Source organism: Lepidochelys kempii, chromosome 7 (genome assembly GCF_965140285.1).
Source record: "Lepidochelys kempii isolate rLepKem1 chromosome 7, rLepKem1.hap1, whole genome shotgun sequence".
NCBI classification, from domain to species: domain Eukaryota; kingdom Metazoa; phylum Chordata; order Testudines; family Cheloniidae; genus Lepidochelys; species Lepidochelys kempii.
This window is the reverse complement of record NC_136386.1, coordinates 114,014,906-114,035,427: the sequence shown is the minus strand read 5'-3', so window position 1 is coordinate 114,035,427 and position 20,522 is coordinate 114,014,906. Positions and strand designations below refer to the sequence as shown.

The 20,522-nt window shown below is 37.7% G+C and overlaps 1 protein-coding gene across 5 annotated transcripts in view; it reads left to right on the top strand.

Annotated features, from left to right (window-relative positions):
• NHLRC2 (NHL repeat containing 2) overlaps window positions 1-20,522 on the top strand; it is an 89,033-nt gene that overhangs the window by 24,591 nt on the left and 43,920 nt on the right. For all 5 annotated transcript variants that reach the window (XM_073354320.2, XM_073354322.2, XM_073354319.2 and 2 more), the window contains exons 4-8: window positions 348-469; window positions 2,507-2,636; window positions 15,557-15,656; window positions 15,968-16,199; window positions 16,657-16,779. In XM_073354320.2, coding sequence (XP_073210421.2) covers window positions 348-469; window positions 2,507-2,636; window positions 15,557-15,656; window positions 15,968-16,199; window positions 16,657-16,779 — 707 coding nt within the window. The remainder of the gene's footprint in view (window positions 1-347; window positions 470-2,506; window positions 2,637-15,556; window positions 15,657-15,967; window positions 16,200-16,656; window positions 16,780-20,522) is intronic.

Sequence of the window (20,522 nt, the reverse complement as noted above, 5' to 3'; positions counted from 1 at the left end):
CTGAAATTGTGTCTGTCTTAGTCTAAGAAAAGAGAAGCAATTTAGAATCCCAATAAAAAACTTTTATTGTGAATGTTGCTTGAGCGGAGAACCCATGTATGCCTAGAACTTGAGGAGAAAAATGTCAGAATATTGAATTGTATCATTGCTGTTGCACAGCAAGGTGATTCTAAAAATGAAACTATACAGAAGAGATCTAAAAAATAACTGAACTGTATGCAGAGCTGCAAAAGCACCTTGTGGAAAATGCTTAAATCTGTAAAATAATTGTACATGTGATTGCTTACTGTTTTCCTTTTTGTGCAGTGTGAAATTTTATTCTCTTGATTGGGTTGTTTCATGTTTAGGACCAAACAGTGGGAGAAAAGATGGAAGATTTTCAGAGGCAGCATTCAACTCACCGCAAGGGGTGGCTATAAAGAATAACATTATTTTTGTAGCTGATACAGAAAACCATCTGATTAGAAAGGTAAAATTTTCATTTAAAAGCAAGTTAAAGGATAACAGTGCAAATTCTATTCCCAGTTGCACAGATGAAAATTGACATCAAAGAAATTATTCACAAATTATGCTGTGTAACTGAGAGTAGAATTTGGCCCAGTATTTATCAATAACTAAACCAATACTTTCTGCCCAATTTGTTTTTAGAGGAATCATGTCCACTTTTGCTATATTTAAATACTTGAAAACTATTAATAACAGCAATTTAATACTTTCCTAATGGAAAATGTTCAATAATAATTGAAATATTGTGTGCCATGACTTTTTTCCAGTAAAATGATGCATACCTGATTGTCCTGACAAACCCCTGATTTGCCTATTATTTTGCTATGAGAAATATCTACTGTTAGTAATGAATATGGAAATTGTTTTCCCTTCATTTCAAGTTACAAACCTAACATCATACTTTTATGTACAGTACAAGTATTGTGGCGCTGTGGTAGAGTAGGACTCATAGTTTTTGTAGAGCTATGCAGTAGATAACAAGCCACAAGTAGTCATTTATATTCTTATAAATTTAGGATTCTCACTATGTGAATTTATAGACTCGATTCCTCCCTGGTTATTAAATGAAAGGCTATGCTGTGGTAAATGTGGTACTCCTTAAATTTGTGATTTGGATCTTGGATGTGGCCTGTGATTGATTCAGAAGACCAAGGAGTTGCAGTTCATGGGAGCAAAAAGATGACATCTTACTGATGAAAGCATTTTCTACATATCATAGAAACTTATTTCTTTAGCACATAGTTATTCCTAGATGATTAACCATTGCCCTTTTTCTGAAGGGGTACTTCGATAGCACAATCTTTAAAGAACTGAGGTAATCTAAAAGCTATTTTTGTGTGTTTCAGTTGTTTTTGATGCTAGCAAAAGACAAATTTAAATGTAAAAGTGGAATTATTGGTACAGATGTGGTGTAATATTGCATATAAGCAGGCTCCTCTTTATTCCTTTTTTACATAATCGTCAGGAGTAATTAATGACAAATTGGAGGAAGACTCAATCAGAAAATCCTTTGTGAAAATTGAAAATGAATGCAGGAGGAGAGCGGGGGATTGGGAAGGCAGAAATGAAACAGAACATTCTTTTTCACTGAAATAGGCATAAATTAAGCTTTGTCTACATTAGCATTTGTGGAGGAGTGGAGAGCTCCTACACAGGAGATCTTATAGCTGTGCAGCTGGAGTGGTACAGCTGTGCTGCTGTAAGATCTGTAGTGTAGACATAGCCTGAGTTGCACATCTTACTAATTAAGTAAATTCTAGAGTATCATTTGCCGTGTGCACATTATGATACATGGTATGTTTTTGTGTGTATATAATTTTTTTAAAACACATTGTTTTATTTTAAAATAAAATTCTAACATAGGTGTCCATTGTCCGTGCACTTTTGTAGAGAAGACCTGATATATTTCTTTAGTTGCTTTGACTTAATCATGACAGAAAGGTCATTTACCATTTTGGTGCAGATGGAAAATAAAATGAGGCTTTTCAATAAGTCTGCTAATTTTAGCAAAGTTGTTAATTGTCTTGTAAAATACGTGACACTCAAATTGGCAATCAGTTTCTGTCTGTAGGCAACTTGTTACATAGCAGACTTTCTGTTTTAGGGTAAGTCTACACAGGAGCTAGAGCTGTAATTCCTAGCTTGTGTAGACATATCCACTCTAGCCCTGATCAAACTAGCTTGTTAAAAACTAGAAGTGAAGCTTCCATGGCATGAGCAGTGCATTGGGCAAACCACCCGTGAGAATGGTCCTGTCTGACACCATAGGCACATACTTGGAGTGGCTTGCCCGTTCCATCGCTCACAAAACCACAGCTATATTTCTATTTTTAGTGTGCTCGCTCGATGAGAGCTAGCATGGGTGTGTTTACCCAACTGGGAAATTACATCTCCTGCTCCAGTGTAGACGTACCCTTAGACATTTAGGTCAGTTAGCTAAGGAAAAAGTCAATATCACCGCCTATAAAATCATTGTATGTATTACTTTTTTCCCTCTTAGATTGATCTTGAATTAGAGATGGTGAACACTGTAGCAGGCATTGGAATACAAGGCACGGACAAGGAGGGTGGAGCAAAAGGAGAGGAGCAGCCCATCAGCTCACCATGGGATGTGATCTTTGGAAGTTCAGGTACTGTATCGATTGAGCTTGAAATTTTGCACATTTAAATAAGCATTTTGGCATATTTAAATCGGCTTGCCAAATATATATATTTTTACTAATTGTCTAATTCTTAGATGTAAAATCAGTTTGTTTTCATAATCTGGCCTAATGAGCTATGGCTTTCATGCACACAGATACCACAGTTTTCCACAGGTATCAAATCCAGGATTGTTAGCATAAAAATGAAGGCTCTGCTACCTGAGGAGAATTTTGTGAATTGTAGTAGGCTGAATAATCCCTGGGATCAGACACTAGAGGGAGTCATGATCACTTGCACTAGCTCCGGAGTAGGCAACCTATGGCACACTTGCCAAAGGCGGCACGCGAGCTGATTTTCAGTGGCACTCACACTGCCTGGCTCCTGGTCCGGGGGTCTCTGCATTTTAATTTAATTTTAAATGAAGCTTCTTAAACATTTTAAAAACCTTATTTACTTTACATACAACAATAGTTTAGTTATGTATTATGGACTTATAGAAAGAGACCTTCTAAAAATGTTAAAATGTATTACTGCACTAGCCCATTGTATTGCACAAGAATCATTCAGACAGCAACTGTAATTTAATAGGCTCTTTTAAAATGTGTGTATACATTAGAAAGCTAATGCACCACCTTCCTACAATAGGCCATCAAAGATCTCTAACCATTTGTAAACATTAGGATTTAGGAAATGGAAATGACACTAATTTGGGATTTGCTGTGTTCATTCCTGGATCCGTGACAAAAAGCATTGCTAGATGGAAGGACCGTTGTTGACTACAATCTGGGCTAAAAATGAAAGCTCTACACAACTGGTAAGACAAAAAATATCTCAGCTTCCCACGGATATATAACTTTCTTTCCCAGTACAGTTGATACACATTTGAGCTTGACATCACATAACTGTGGTTTATTATTTTACTTTTTCACTCAATGTCTATTCCAACATGATTTAGCAGCTGCTATTTCAAGATCCATAACTACTAGAAACCAATATTTCATATCACCTTAAAGTTTAGAACCTCAGCATTCAGTTGGTATAAAAAGTTGACTTTGACCTCCAGCATTTCTTCTAAATAAGCCTCTAAAATAATGTCAGAAGTTGAAGGTGTAGGCAAAAAAGAGTGTGATATGAATGGTATGAGTTGAGTCTGATATCTCTAATTAGAAGTACTTTGGTGAGCCCAGTACAAATCCTTCCAGGACAGTAAAGTTTTCTAAGCACTAATCTTGGGTCAGATATCAGAGAAAAACAGTCTGAGTGTGAATTTAAAGAATTTAAATCTGTGTAATGGAGAGTGGTACCACCCGTGGCCTTGGTTATTGGGAAGTGTGACAGGTAACTGCACCCATATGTATTATTAGCATTTTTAGCTTGTCCTGTATTAGTGCTACATGATCTTTCTTATATGTGTGGTTTCTGTCCAAAGAGTTTTCTCCATATAGTTAGGGTTCATCAATAACCTGCCTACAAAAGGCCCAGTCACTAATGTGAAGTGAATGCCTTGCCTTGTGCAGTGTGGTGTAGCTAGAGACTGAGCCTTCTGAACTTTATCCTGACTGGTTATGCCATTCTCCTTTATTTCTGGAACCTCATGTAATGAGTAGCCAATTGCCTTGGTTATATGAATATGGTCTTTTGTGGGACCCTTTGGGACCATGCGACACCCTGAACTTGGATAAACAGATACGCACAGCTTTGAACTGTGCAGTGTGTAACTTAAGCTGCTTAGTGGAGTAGTCTGAAGTATCCAATAGGCAAGTGTATATTTTGCTTATAATTTATTTCATGGTGCTGGCCTCTATTTCTATCAGGTGCCAAAAAAATCTGTTTGTTTTTTAAAGATAGCATTGATTGTTAAATGAGGCATTAACTGATGGGCTCTTTGTGAGAGACAAGAATAGAAATTGTGGATAACAGCCTAGGCATCTGACACATTAAAAATATGGTGCCTGGTTTTCCACTGCCTTTCTCCTTCTGATTTGATAGCGTTTTACTTTCACATTTCACAAATATAAATGACTGCACATAATGAAAGGCAGCAGAGAATCAGGTCTACAATGGTATTTAGCTTCATGACATATTGATTCTTGATACAGTTGCCAGATTTTTATATATGCCAGTTTTTGTAAATGCTCTTACCTCAGAACTTGTGAGGATTTTTCATACTGAATTGGGTCCTAGCAATCAATTGTCCATTTATGTGCGTGTCTACTAGACTTAGATCAATACTCTCTTTTTTATTTGTTTACCTTTTTAAAAAATGTTTAGTGCTTCTCTAGGGCCAACTAGACAGCCCTGGAGACTGAAATCTTCTAGCTAGCTACAGAACAGACACAGCAGGGACATCAGTAGGGCCTGCTTTCCTGACATTCTGCCTCAACCCTGACCTCAAGGTCCATCTCTGTTGGTGAATGAGTAGTTCTTTTTAGGCCCATCTGGTCTTTTGGTGTCTCTGTTGAAGCCACTGAGTACCAATTCTGATGTTTTTAGATACGTATTCTCATTGTGCTTAATGGAGGCTATTGAACAGCCTTTCAACTCCTAATAATTTTTATCCATCACCAGCCTGGGCCAGATTTGTACCAAGATCCAAAGACTATGATCTGCATTCCATTTCCAGTCCCCCTTAATCAGTGCCATTTGTATGACTTCAGTTCTTACTGACTGATACCCAACAATTTAGAGTTGGCAGGATATTTTGATAATTTAGAGCAGGGGTCAGCAACCTTTCAGAAGTGGTGTGCCGAGTCTTCATTTATTCACTCTAACTTAAGGTTTTGCATGCCAGTAATACAGTAACAATAGTTGAGTTATATATTATAGACTTATAGAAAGAGACCTTCTAAAAACATTAACATGTATTACCTGCATGTGAAACCTTAAATTAGAGTGAAAAAATGAAGTTTCTTAAACCTTTTAAAAACCTTATTTACTTTACATACAACAATAGTTTAGTTATATATTATAGAGAGAGACCTTCTAAAAATGTTAAAATGTATTACTGGCACGTGAAACCTTAAGTTAGAGTGAATAAATGAAGACTTGGAACACCACTTCTGAAAGGTTGCCGACCCCTGGTTTAGTGCGATCCTTGCCCTTGCTTTTCCTTGCTGAGTTTTCCAATATCTTGCACGTATTTGGATAGTTAAGCTGCACACGGGCTTCTGAGTGAACAGTTGTTAACAGGTTCTGAGAGAGACAGAGGACAGATTTCATGTGTGAAAATAGCTGTTCACACAGGTATGTGGATCCAAATGCTGAAAGCATTGCAAATGCAGTTTTCTTCAAACAGTTAAATTTCACTGGCAGGGGTGTCCAGCAGGTCAGAATAGAGGCCCCATGATCTCTCTCGGTAGCTTTAAGTGCACTCTGCAGATCTCCAAACTTCGTTGCCCACAATTCTGAGCTTTTTAACTGAATGAGCTGCATTTTGAAGTCTTCAACACTCATTCACTGAAATACAGACAAATCCAAGTCGCTTTCATTGAACTTTTCAGGTTTAATTAGAAAAGAAAGCATTGGGCCAAATTGCTGGAAATCTTGAAATCTGTCAGAAAATTCTGATTCCAGTTCTTGCATGTACATTCCAATCTCATCAACACTGACAGTGCAAGGTGTCGATAGCTCTTTTATGTGTTGGAAGTAGCAGAAAGTCGAAGTTCGAATATCCCGAGAAAAAACTGGGAGTTTTAAACAAATGCCTTCCAGGTTTCATAGAGATCCGGAACCATTTTCCCTGCACCCTGGAGACTGAGGTTGAGTTCGTTTAGGTGAGTGATTATGTCAGTTAGAAACATGAGCTTACACAGCCATTTGTCATCATCCAGTTCGGGGTAGTTTTGTCCTTTTTCCAACAAAAAAGCCTTGATTGCATCAAAACAGTTTACAAAGTGCACCAAAACCTTGCCACAACTTAGCCACCAAATGTTGCTGTGAAGTGAAATTAATGGACATCTAACTTTGCTTTCTTAGGAGCTGACATTTTGTCAAATGTACCCCTCAACTTATAGTGGGGGGAAAAATTGCGACAGACAGCATGCACAACGTCAAATGCAGTGTGCAGTTCCACATGACGTGATAGTGATGTAAGCAGCAAATCAGGACTTTAAAATATCCCAGTAGAGTGGCGCTGGAACAATTTTTAAGATGGGGGTGCTGAGCTGTGCCCCCTCTTCCCCTGTCTGCACCCCTCACTGCCCCAGACTGGGGGCAGTGAGCCACAGCTGGGGGCGGCTGCAGAGCCGCAGGCCAGCATCCGGGACCCAGGCAGTGAGAGTGCCACTCAGAATCATCTTGCATGTCGCCTTTGGCACGTGTGCCATAGGTTGCTGACCCCTGATTTAGAGTATATTTTTATGTTTAGATGCTAGGTTGCATTACAGTCCTATCACTTATAGTAATGTATCTATGTAAAGGACATTCAGATTTATCTTATATAGTGTTCAGAAAATATTAAAAAGTAATGCTATATAAAATACAATTTTGTAGGAAGTGTTCAATATCCTGGCTCAAGAAAGTAAAGGTTCCATTTCCAGGCAGAGATTCAGCTGTCCTGTTGATTTTCAGTGTGCTGTGTTCAGATAAGTAGAACTGATATTCATAGTGCATTGGGGATTGATGTTTTAATGTCTGTGTTGTGGATTTGGATGGATGAAATAAAGGACTGGATTTTCAAAAGTCACTTCTGTGCTTGTCCAAATGCCAACAGGATTCTACAGTCTCTAATTTGCATATGCAGCAAGTGTCTCCGGGCAAGCTGGGGGTTACACATGAGCAAATCAAGGTTGATGATACACGAATTGTTTCATTTGACTTGTGTTACTAACTGGCATAGTGTATGGAATGGAGAATACCTATAGCACACATTTTCACTTTCCTGCATGCTCGCTCCTCTCTTAGTAGGATGTACATAACTTAACTATGCCCCAGATGTACCAGGAGATTTTTTTTTCAGAGCATATATGTATACAGATTTCATAGGGTTTTAAACAGGAGACAGTTGTGATTCTCCTTTTCTATGCCAAAGGCCATGATATTCAGGGTATGGAAGGCAGGCAAAAAGGGTCTTAAATGCTTAAGCTCTGTATATATTATACTTAGACACTTACAATATAAAACAACTTGTGCTGACCTTTTTCAAAGTCTCAAAGAAAAAGGTTACATCTTAAAAGTGACTCACCTTTTCCATATCAGTCTGTTGTCTTAAGAGATTAATCCTTCTCTATAAAGTAATTTATAGCACGTATTAGTATTTTAAAAGACTTCTATACTAAGTTTTTTTTAATTGCCTGTGTGTTTCACTGGAGAACAGAAACAATTTCAAATCTTTTGTATTGGTTTAAAAAACATATTGTTTGTATTGGTATATCACTGGTGCTCTTACAACATTAGATCAATTAGTGGTCAGTTCTATTTCAAAATGTTCATCTTCAAAGGTATGAAGTATATGGTTGTGTTAGTTATAACATTTCATAGTGTTTGGATTCCAGGTGATGGGCTTTGGATCAGGCCCTTACTGTGGAATTGTGGCTTGATAATTCAGGAAAGGTGTCTTATATCAAATATATGGCTCATAGATTTTTGCCTTAGGTTTTTGAGTAAAGCGTTTCACAAAATTTGTTCTGAAATTTGTTTAAATTCCATGTGCTTGCTGTTATTTTGCAATATATCAAGAAGCAGACTTCTAAATTCTAGTGTGAAAAGCTGTATAGTAGATGGTCTGGTCATCCTAGAAAACACTGCAGAATTTTTATTTAGAGGGACAAACCATTCAAACAATCAGACAATCAAAATGGATTGAAATGGATACACTAATGGGTATTATTCTAGGATCATCGATACGGTCTGTGTGTAAAGATCAGTACTTGATGGATTTATGCAGGGCCTGGAAGGAAGGTGCATTGTACAAAAATGGTCATGGAAAAGGAAAATACTTGGAGCACATTTCATGAAGGATCTCAGTGTCCTGTTTATCAGGCCTCACAACATCCCTATGAGGTTAGTTAGCTTTTTGTATACCCATTTTACAGTTGGCAAAAACTGAGGCAAAGAGTTTAAGTGACTGCTGAGCCACCATAAGAAAACTGAAACAAATTTATCTTTTTAAGGTAGGGAATTTATGAAGACAAGGCAAATGATTAAATTAATTGTTGATAAAATCCTGTTTTTTATCTCTGATTTCATTGCTGTGCCCATTGAAATGTTGTCTTAGTCTGCTTTATAATTCTTGAGTGAACCCCATGGATTAAATCCTGGCCCCATTGAAGTCAATGACAAAACTCCCATTGACTTAAATGGAATAGGATTTCTCCCCATTTTTTCATATGGAGGGGTATGCCTTTAAAAATGTATTATTAATTTTGAAGCTCTCTTCTATTTTTATTCAGTGGCTGTTGAAAGCAAGTGATACTTAAATGCACAGTTGATCTAAGTGCGAAATGTTCTTGATAGCTGCATTCTTACTGGAAGGAACAGAACTGTGACCCATGCTTAGTGACATAGCTGTGCGTTTTAGATTCCAAAATCCAGTCTTGAACTACATGATTTGCATCTATTTATAGAAACGCCGAGTATTGACCACACTTCAGTAAACTACCTACCTGGAAGTTTGTACTTTCTTCAAACCGCTGTAAGTTTTATGTGGATCAAATTTAAATGAAACTGCAGTATTTTATTAAAGAAGTACAAATTCTATAACCTTTAAAAGGCAAAGGAATGTAAGATTTTTCCATGTTTCTGTTAACGGCTTATTTACAAAAATTGCATACTATAATTTTTCTGAATTATTCCTGATGATTCACCCATAATTCCACAAGTTGATAACAACTGAATACCATTTAACAGGTGCTCTTTGATTTCTCAGACCATTAAGGCACAGAAAAAGCTTTGAACTTTGGCTCTTTGTTATCACAGAGTTTGACTATTTTAGGCTCTCTAAACGCACATTTCTCGTGACCTCATTACACAATGTGTATTTTAATTTACAGAAGATCTTGTAATAGAAATATAATTGGAATGTAACAGTAGGGGCTACAGATGTATTTGTGAATGAGATCCCAAAATACCCAGATACGTATTTGTAAAGGAAAACTTAAGGGTCTTTCTTTCAAATATTTGGAGAACAAAATTAAAAATTGCTCAGTAGTGAGGACAGGGCTCGACAAATGAGTGGAAGGTGACACTGGGATTTTATTTCCCATATCAAAAGTACTTAAAGAGAAAAAGTCTTTTGAGAAATGTGATATAAAAAAGTCACAGCAAAACGTCATGCCAAGCTTTAGCAAAGCTTTTGACACGGTCTCCCACAGTATTCTTGTCAGCAAGTTAAGGAAGTATGGGCTGGATGAATGCACTATAAGGTGGGTAGAAAGCTGGCTAGATTGTCGGGCTCAACAGGTAGTGATCAATGGCTCCATGTCTAGTTGGCAGCCGGTATCAAGTGGAGTGCCCCAAGGGTCGGTCCTGGGGCCGGTTTTGTTCAATATCTTCATAAATGATCTGTAGGATGGTGTGGATTGCACTCTCAGCAAATTTGCGGATGATACTAAACTGGGAGGAGTGGTAGATACGCTGGAGGGGAGGGATAGGATACAGAAGGACCTAGACAAATTGGAGGATTGGGCCAAAAGAAATCTGATGAGGTTCAATAAGGTTAAGTGCAGGGTCCTGCACTTAGGACGGAAGAACCCAATGCACAGCTACAGACTAGGGACCGAATGGTTAGGCAGCAGTTCTGCGGAAAAGGACCTAGGGGTGACAGTGGACGAGAAGCTGGATATGAGTCAGCAGTGTGCCCTTGTTGCCAAGAAGGCCAATGGCATTTTGGGATGTATAAGTAGGGGCATAGCGAGCAGATCGAGGGACGTGATCGTTCCCCTCTATTCGACATTGGTGAGGCCTCATCTGGAGTACTGTGTCCAGTTTTGGGCCCACACTTCAAGAAGGATGTGGATAAATTGGAGAGAGTCCAGCAAAGGGCAACAAAAATGATTAGGGGTCTGGAACACATGACTTATGAAGAGAGGCTGAGGGAACTGGGATTGTTTAGTCTGCAGAAGAGAAGAATGAGGGGGGATTTGATAGCTGCTTTCAACTACCTGAAAGGGGGTTCCAAAGAGGATGGCTCTAGACTGTTCTCAATGGTAGCAGATGACAGAACGAGGAGTAATGGTCTCAAGTTGCAGTGGGGGAGGTTTAGATTGGATATTAGGAAAAACTTTTTCACTAAGAGGGTGGTGAAACACTGGAATGCGTTACCTAGGGAGGTGGTAGAATCTCCTTCCTTAGAGGTTTTTAAGGTCAGGCTTGACAAAGCCCTGGCTGGGATGATTTAACTGGGAATTGGTCCTGCTTCGAGCAGGGGGTTGGACTAGATGACCTTCTGGGGTCCCTTCCAACCCTGATATTCTATGATTCTATGCACAAGTGGAGTAGCCAGGAAATTTTTCACTGTTTTGGAAAGATTTCATAGTGTGTGATTTCCTTGTACATATTATCTGAATGTATGGAACAGCTGTCTTCAGCCTTGCTTACAAAACTCACAGAAGGAAAGAATAAATAGATATAATGGGAACTTTCACATGTCCTAAACAAGTTGTATCCCGGGTTCTCCACCCCTATCCGGCAAGTGTAATAATTCCTAAATTGGTAGTGTTTTTCCATTTAGGCTTCTGAAGGGAAACTAATCGGGGAGAGACTTGGCACAGAGTTGATATAGTTTTGTGTGGTCAAGTAGTCAGCTACTCTGGCATACTTCGTAACAACTACACAGCAATCAATTTAAGCTATTGACTTCTATTTACTGTCCTTTATCAAGCCAAAAGAGTGGTGTTTAGGGGATAAGATTGGTGTTTAAGGGATTATTAAAATGCCTTATATTCCATTAATAATTTAAATGTACATAATAGAAATATGTTACAAGAAAAAAATGGGTGTTTTTAATGTTACAAAAACTGCCTTTTACTAGAAAAAGATCTTTTGAACAGAAATAACAAGGAAACACTTCATTCCATAGAGTGTAATGAACTGTAAAGGTGAACTTATAAAACTTAATTTGACAGCTGTAATGTCTAATAATTTAGACTTCTCTGAATTTTGAGAAAGCAGATGATTATGATCCTTTCTGATAGTAAAATGAAATGTTGGTTCTAGCAAAGTTGTCAACGTAACAGAAGGCAAATTTGGTATTTCCCAATCTGCAAATTTACAATGTACTTCGTAAAATATTATGATATTTCTACATGCAATGGTGATTGCATGTTCTGTTTTCCACAGTCAGTAACTTTGTTCTGTTAATCATATTAAGACTGTGATTAAAAAACCTAAACAGTGGGCATTAATAAATGTATTGTGAATTAGATTCCTAAGCACTGTTTGAAGTTCTGAATTTTTTTCTGTACTGTGAATGCCAGATGCATAGCTGCCAAAAATAAACATGCTTGACAACTCCTAAAGAGATTTTTAAGTTGTCTTCTGTTGTTCTAATTCAATGTTAAAAGTTCTTTGGAATGTTATCTAGTTTAAGGGGGAAATTACCATTATTGCTGCTCAATACTTTTAATATATTTTAATATATTATCAAAACAAGATATGTAAGCATGCTTAGCTGTCTATCTTTGATTTTTCTATAGTACCCATCACTGTAAATATCAGAGCACTGAAGTGTTAATCTAGATCTGCATATTGATGTTCATAGTGGGCTTTATCAAGGATTCTGCTCTTTACCTTTTCCATGTTTTAGGAAGCAGTGTTAGCTTTCTATTTTAGGAAGCAGGGTTAGGTTTCTGTTTTGTTTTTTAATACACTTTGGATATGCTGGTAAAGATTTGGTTGAAAATTAATATTGCATTATTTGTTCCTGTTGTAATCTTCATCCTCTCTGGTCTCTTCTGCAGCCTTTGTTTGACATTCCTTGCTGTTTTATGTCTAACTTTGATTGAAAGTTCATCAAGTCAAGGATTTGTCTTAATTTTTTTCCTCCAGCGGGCCCTGTGCACCTGTGGAGATGTGTAAACCTACTTTGCCATGAAATTTAAGAAAAGGAATTGTATTTTGCACATGCAGCAAGGCTTTGTGCTCTTTCTGCAACTGCAGTTAACTTACAAAGAAAACTCCAAGAACTGTGCTGTTTCACACACACACATGTTTTTTGCCTGATAAAACAGTATGTATGTGATTTTGCTGTTTTATAATGCAAAAAAAGCACAGGAATTTTAACTCCCTAAAATACAGGGAAGAAAAAATCAAAAAGGACAAAATCCCCACCTACTCGTAATGGTACAGACTCAAGCTATGGCCATCTTTCTTGGATTTACTCTCTCTGGATTTGAATCAGGCTGAGGGAATGATCTAAGGACTTTTTTTTTTTCTTCAGTGAGATAATCCACTAATTTGTAGGTATTGGGTGAAATCCTGGCCCTACTGAAGTTAACTGCCAAACTCCCAGTGACTTCAGTGGGGCCATGATTTCACCCATTTTGCCTATCTACATATACTTAAACATGAGTGTGGTCTGCTGCATGAAAGTTATTCTTTCTTGCCTCTTATATGTTGGCAAGGGATGTGTGTACTAACAGATTTCTCCCCTATTTTTTTCAAAAAAAGATAAAATTAGTAGATGGGAAAAATATTTGCAATCTTCAGTCTAGTTAGGAAATGTTAGTGCTGCCGTCCAAGAGACATGGCTTTGATTCCCAGCCTCTTTATCTCCAGACTGGAAGTAGGCATGCAGTCCCAGGACAGTGGAGGCTGGAAATTTGCTGTAATCCTGGGAATGTGATCCTTTGACAGAGATTGTTACTGACTAGTTATAAAGTAAATCCTTTCCAGTCCTCCTTGCTGAAAAAATTGTGGTTATGGCACAGGCCCCAATCCAGCAATCACTTATGCATGTGTTTAACTTTACTTTGTGATTTAGTCAACCTTAAGCATGTGCTACTATTAAGTATGTTCATGAATGTTTGCAAGATCAGGGCCATAGACCCTTAACAGTAAGGATATAGAAGAGAGGAAAATAGGGGATCCCAGAAACTCCAGAAGTAAAGTGGAGATCTGCTTGGGGAAAAGTGCAATTTGAAACGATGTCGATATAATTTTCTTATTTTGCAAAACAAATGCTGTCACATGAAATAATGCATCAAAAGCTATAATTTGTGAGTGAATCTTTATAATACAACTATATCATATTAACAAGAAAAACTTCTGCTTTGATACTGCAAGCAGCACTAGAGATAAAACTATGCATTCCCAAATAAGGAGAAACTACATTGGATTTAAAAAAACCTTCCAAGATAGATTGGAATGTAGTATTTAATTGTGTAAACGTAAAAGAATTACTTTGTTCTTTTTATTGGATAATTATTTTATAATAAAGCCTTTGAAAATAAATAAATCCTCACCATACAAGGATTATAAGGAGTACTTGGTATTATCACATTAACTGCAGTGAGAGTAAAGTCTAGTTCAGCATTTGGTTTCCTCCCTGCTTTTGTCGGTGTCTTCTTTCTATGTATTCTCCTGGTTTTGCTGTTTTTTTTCTAAATTGCTGCTGCTTCAAAGTAGAGCACTTTCTGTCATTCATGTAAGAAGAATAAACTTTTGTAATATGTCTATCATCAGAGCACTGTATAACAAACTAAGTGACTTACTTTTAAAAATACCCACGGATATGCTATGACAGATGTTAATAGTTTTGCTTTTCTGTGATAATTTTGAGATTAGAGATCTTTTCTTGTTTCTCATAATCCAAACATTTGGTCTGTTGCCATATCTGTTTCTTTTTTGTTGTTGTTGTTGATCTAATAGTTGTCTTAGAAAGAACTACTTGACTTGCATGACTACAGTTGTTGAGTATTTTTCACAGTTCTTCTGTCTCCATTCTTTGGGGAGAGAGGGACATTTCTTTATACCAATATTTCATATATTTAATAAAACTTAAAATAAATACTGATACTTGGTTTCTCTGCAACACATTTAGTGGGTTCTACAGGCACTTAATTTGAAAAGAATATTTAGATTTTATTATCTTTACACCATCTTTCAATGTTTAATTTTCATTGAATAGAAATGCCTGTATTTGAACAATATTAGAATTAGTCTTTCTAGGTTGGATTTTCATAAGCTGTCAGTGTTGGCCTAACTGCTGTCACTGAAATCTATGGGAGCTTTTGAAATCCTGAGTGCTTTTAAAAATCCTACCCCACATTCTGATTTTGGTAGAGCATCTTTGCATACTCATCATTCCCAAACATCATCCTGTAATCACCACTCTCTATCTTGTTGCAAGAATACATCTGAAATCCATGACTTCAACAACTAATTTTTTTTAACTTTGCTTTTTTTCTCGATCATATAATTCTTTATGGTGTTGTCCCAGTTGTTGTTCAGATGCTCACTTAAATATTTAGTTCACTTAGGACATGTACAATGGTAATCTGAGTGTGGTTGCTGGTGAGTATTTGCTTCAGGTTGGGGGGCTGTCTGTAAGAAAGGGCTGGCCTGTCTCCCAAGATTTGTGAGAGTGATGGGTCATCCTTCAGGATAGCTTGTAAATCCTTGATGATGCATTGGAGAGGTTTTAGTTGGGGGCTGAAGGTGATAGCTAGTGGTGTTCTGTTGTTTTCTTTGTTGGGCCTGTGCTGTAGATATCGTTATTCAATATTATTGTTGGGACACTGAGTAAAATGTATATCCACTATCAGAATGACTGCTGACTGCATTTCCTAGTAGAGGTGGTATCTTCAACAAAGATTAAAAGGTACAACTTTTTCTCCCCTAGTAAAGCTACAGAAGAATAATGGCTAAGTAACTGAAAGTAATTCACTTTTTTTTCATGACCGAGGTAATTCCTTTTTGCAAATGTTGCCCGAGGTCCATTCTACGATATTTATACTCATATTTGGTAAAGTTTCAGGGACCCATGAAGATGATGTTCTATGGATAGCCATGGCAGGTACTCACCAAGTCTGGGCTCTCATGTTGGAATGCGGAAAACTCCCAAAAGGAAGGTACGCCACTATAATGATAGATATTAGAAACAGCTGTTTAGCTTTTGATGAGCAAGAGCCTTTAAACTTCAAGGAGACTTATCCTCTTGGAAAACACTTATACATACATTTAATTAAATATTGTTTTACTTTGCATTATGCTAAATCATTTAAGTATCAATTATAAACCAAGGTGAAATACAAATTAAAATAAAAGCAGTTCAAATACCATTATTTTGGTAACTTATATTTACCAAACAGAAACTATATAAGAATTCTGAAAGAACTATTTCAGACTTGTCTTTGAACCTGGGCACTTGTTTTTTCTTCAGTGATTTAAAGAAAGGAACCTGCCTTCGATTTGCTGGGAGTGGGAATGAAGAGAACCGAAACAATGCATACCCCCATAAGGCAGCCTTTGCCCAGCCTTCAGGTCTTTCTCTGGCTTCTGAAGAACCCTGGAACTGTATTTTTGTAGCAGACAGTGAGAGCAGCACTGTGCGAACAATCTCACTGAAAGATGGAGCAGTGAAACATCTTGTAGGAGGAGAGAGAGATCCATTGGTAATAGACTAACACACAACTTCGGTCTTCCCAGCGTCACCCTACCAATATTCCTCAAGCCTGATCTGGAGGAACCACTTTTAGGGGCAAGAGGGTAGTTCTGTCTCCAGGCTCATTCATTTCTTAATTTCACTGTTTAGTGTCTAAGCACAAGTTTTGTAATGCAGATTGTTGGTCAACAAGAACTGGACTGACCAACTCATTCACAAAATCCACTGAATAACCATGTATGGCAGTGACTTTTGATTGCTATTGAAATGGGCTGGATTGGTGGCCTAGAATGCAAAGGCTCCACACCCATATCCAGTCCCCTGAGTGCTTCATTTCCCATGAGTGCATTTTTTAAAAATTAGCCAGTTAATTTCCATTTAATTACGGTGATTTGCACTGTCTACTGCCTTATGTCAACATTGCATAACCAACTAATTGTACAAATTTAATTAATTCACTCCTTTAGAATTTGTTTGCCTTTGGTGATGTAGATGAAGCAGGAATAAATGCAAAGCTGCAGCACCCCCTTGGTGTAACTTGGGACAAGAAAAGGAAACTGCTTTATGTAGCAGATTCCTATAATCATAAGGTAAGTCGGTATAATATATTATGCAAAACAGTATTTATGTAACTCATTTCACCACCAGCATCAGAGTCAGGTAGCATCAGAAAAGCATGTCTCTATAGTTCAGTAACATAAAATTGTATTATAAGGAAGTAAATGACATACTTTTTTTTTTTTCTTGTTTTTGATCTCGGACTTTTATCTGGTCACCTGGTTTACTGGGTGTCTAGATTTGTGTACTGATGGGCAGATACACTTGCTGGGGAAGCTAAAATAAAGCTCCAAACAACAGTTCAGTCCAAGGCCCTTTCCTCAGGGCTGGTTTTATTAACACAAAAAGATGCAAAACAAGAGCAGAGTAATTCAGAATGCTTGGTCACAGCCACCAGAGGTCTTTTCAGCTTTGAGCAATTTGGAAAGAGGATATGCCCCTCATCCGTTTAGCCTCCTATATCTCTGAGAGATAGAAGGGTTGGTGGTTATGCTCATTGGCTCATCAATGGGCCAGTCATGAGGTGAGATAAAGATTGTGACATGTAGATGTTTTATATCCCTATTTTTGTGAGTGTTGTAATTCCTCATTGATTTGTTTTAATTGAGTACATAAGCTAATTATTTACCCTGGCCAGGTCTACACAACTTTGTGTTGGTTAGCGATGTGATTCTCCACCTCTTCCCCCACCCCCACACTGACTTTTCTATACGGGCAAAATCCTAGTGTAGGCAGAATTTTACTGGCATAAAAGAGCTTTTGTCTGTATAGCTTTTTTTGCTCAGGGAATCATTATAAACTGTATTGTCAAGAGCACCTTTTTATGCTATAAACTGTGTCTATACTACGATGGATTGCCAGCATAGCTATACCAGCAAACCTTTTCTACTATAGGCTAACCCTAAATCTTTTTAAAGAAGGGTTAGACTCTATGAATAGAGGGTGAAATCCTGGTCTTAGTGAAGTCAGTGAATGTTTTGCCATTGACTTCATTAGGGCAAGGATTTCATCTAGTGTATAAAATGCCTTCATGTTTAGATTTAAAGTGATTGAATGCTTGTTAGAAGAATTTTGAAGCTATAGCATTTGATACATAAAACAAAGGAATTGTCTTTGGAAGAAGGCTTAGATTTTTTTAAGAGCTGCATCGGATTATATTTTGGAAAAAGTTTTAATTAAATTATCCAATTCTCATTAAAAATTCTTATTACATTAGAAAATTATTTCTTCACATACAAGAGCAGAAAACTTTTATCAAAAAATCTTTGTCTGTGGTTATAATTTTTAATAATTACATTGTTTTGCATGAAAGACCAGTTGAGAGGTAATATTGGACCAAACTGTTGGTGAGAGAGAGCAGCTTTCAAGCTTACACACCAACAGAAGTTGGAACAACGAAAGATGTTGCCTCACCCACCTTGTCTCTCTAATATACAGGGACCCAAATGGCTACAATAACACCGCATACAGTTGTTCAGCATGAACAGCTGTACCTTTAAATTAAAAAATGACAATTTAAGAATAGCAAAATGTTACTCAAGTTAGCAAAAAAATGCTGAATCTTGTAAATTATTTTCTTGATGTGCCTTTAATCCTGAGTTTGCTTAAGCATGTTAAGATTATTTATTCTTAGTAATAAAATAATCACCTGGATAGTAATAAATTATTCCCAAAATTATATGGGTTTTTTGTTTGTTTTTTCACTTAAGCTGAAGAGTTAAGTATCTAATGTTACTCAATAATTCTCCAATTTGCAATGGTAGATATTTAAATAAAAGACTCTTTTCTTAAACAAATAGAAAAGTAAATATTTGGTATATATTTTTCTGCAATACTTTCAAAGAAAATTTTATTTATTCTTTTAAAAACTGTTCAAGAGCCAGGAGCAAAGCAAGTTGGCAGGCTTCATTTTTTATATGTTACAGGAAACATGCCATTCAGCAACATACAGCTGTAGATACCACATTGATAGATGGCTTAGAAATACCTGATGAGAGAGAGCACTGAATAAAGACCAAAAGAAGGAAAGTTGTCCAGCAGGGAAGCATGGGAAGTCAACAAAAGAAAGAAGCAGTTGGGATATGTATTAAAAACAATATAAATACCCACCAGATTTTTAATTATGAGGCAGTACTTCCATCCTTGGATTGTGGTGATAACATAACCCACTCAGGTTTCAGAGTAGCAGCCGTGTTAGATGCTGGTGGGATGGAATTCCATCCAAGGAATTCCACCATGATTTCAACAATTTCCCTCCCACCATCAACCTCAGCCTGGACCAGAGCACACAAGAGATCCACTTCCTGGACACTACGGTGCTAATAAGCGATGGTCACATAAACACCACCCTATACCGGAAACCTACTGACCGCTATACTTACCTACATGCCTCCAGCTTTCATCCAGACCACACCACACGATCCATTGTCTACAGCCAAGCTTTACGATACAACCGCATTTGCTCCAGCCTCTCAGACAGAGACAAACACCTACAAGGTATCTATCAACCATTCTTACAACTACAATACCCACCTGCCCTGAAGTGAAGAAACAGATTAACAGAGCCAGAGAGTACCCAGAAGTTACCTACTACAGGACAGGCCCAACAAAGAAAATAACAGAACGCCACTAGCCATCACCTTCAGCCCCCAACTTAAACCTCTCCAACGCATCATCAAGGATCTACAACCTATCCTGAAGGATGACCCATCACTCTCACAGATCTTGGGAGACAGGCCAGTCCTTGCTTACAGACAGCCCCCCAACCTGAAGCAAATACTCACCAGCAACCACACAACAAAAACACTAACCCAGGAACCTATCCTTGCAACAAAGCCCGTTGCCAACTGTGTCCACATATCTATTCAGGGGATACCATCCTAGGGCCTAATCACATCAGCCACACTATCAGAGGCTCGTTCACCTGCACATCTACCAATGTGATGTATGCCATCATGTGCCAGCAATGCCCCTCTTCCCGTGTACATTGGCCAAAACTGGACAGTCTCTACGTAAAAGAATAAATGGACACAAATCAGACGTCAAGAATAATAACATTCAAAAACCAGTCAGAGAACACTGCAATCTCTTTGGTCACTCAATTACAGACCTAAAAGTGGCAATTCTTTAAGAAAAAAACTTCAAAAACAGACTCCAACGAGAGACTGCTGAATTGGAATTAATTTGCAAACTGGATACAATTAACTTAGGCTTGAATAAAGACTGGGAGTGGATGGGTCATTACACAAAGTAAAACTACTTCCCCTTGTTTATTTCCCCTTCTGCTGTTCTTGTCAACTGCTGGAAATGGCCCACCTTGATTATCACTACAAAAGGTTGTCCCGTCCATCCGTCTCCCCCCCGTCCCTCCCGCGCACGCTCTCCTGCTGGTAATAGCTCTCCTTTCCTGGTCACTCTTGTTACAGTCTGTATGGTAACACCCATTATTTCATGTTCTCAGTGTATATAAAATCTCCCCACTTTATTTTCCACTGCATGCATCTGATGAGGTGAGCTGTGAGCTCATGAAATCTTATGCTCTAATAAATTTGTTAGTCTCTAAGGTGCCACAAGTACTCCTTTTCTTATAACCCACTCAGACATCTCTCTTATAGTTTACATTGCCGACCTATGAAGTAGAACTATAGCCCTGTACTCTACTTCATAGCTAACAGAAAACTGTTCTGTTGTTTTCTACATTTAGGACATACATTTAGTTCACTCAAGACTAATTTGATATGAGTTTGGTTACTTTTAGTCTTTGGTTAGGTAGCCT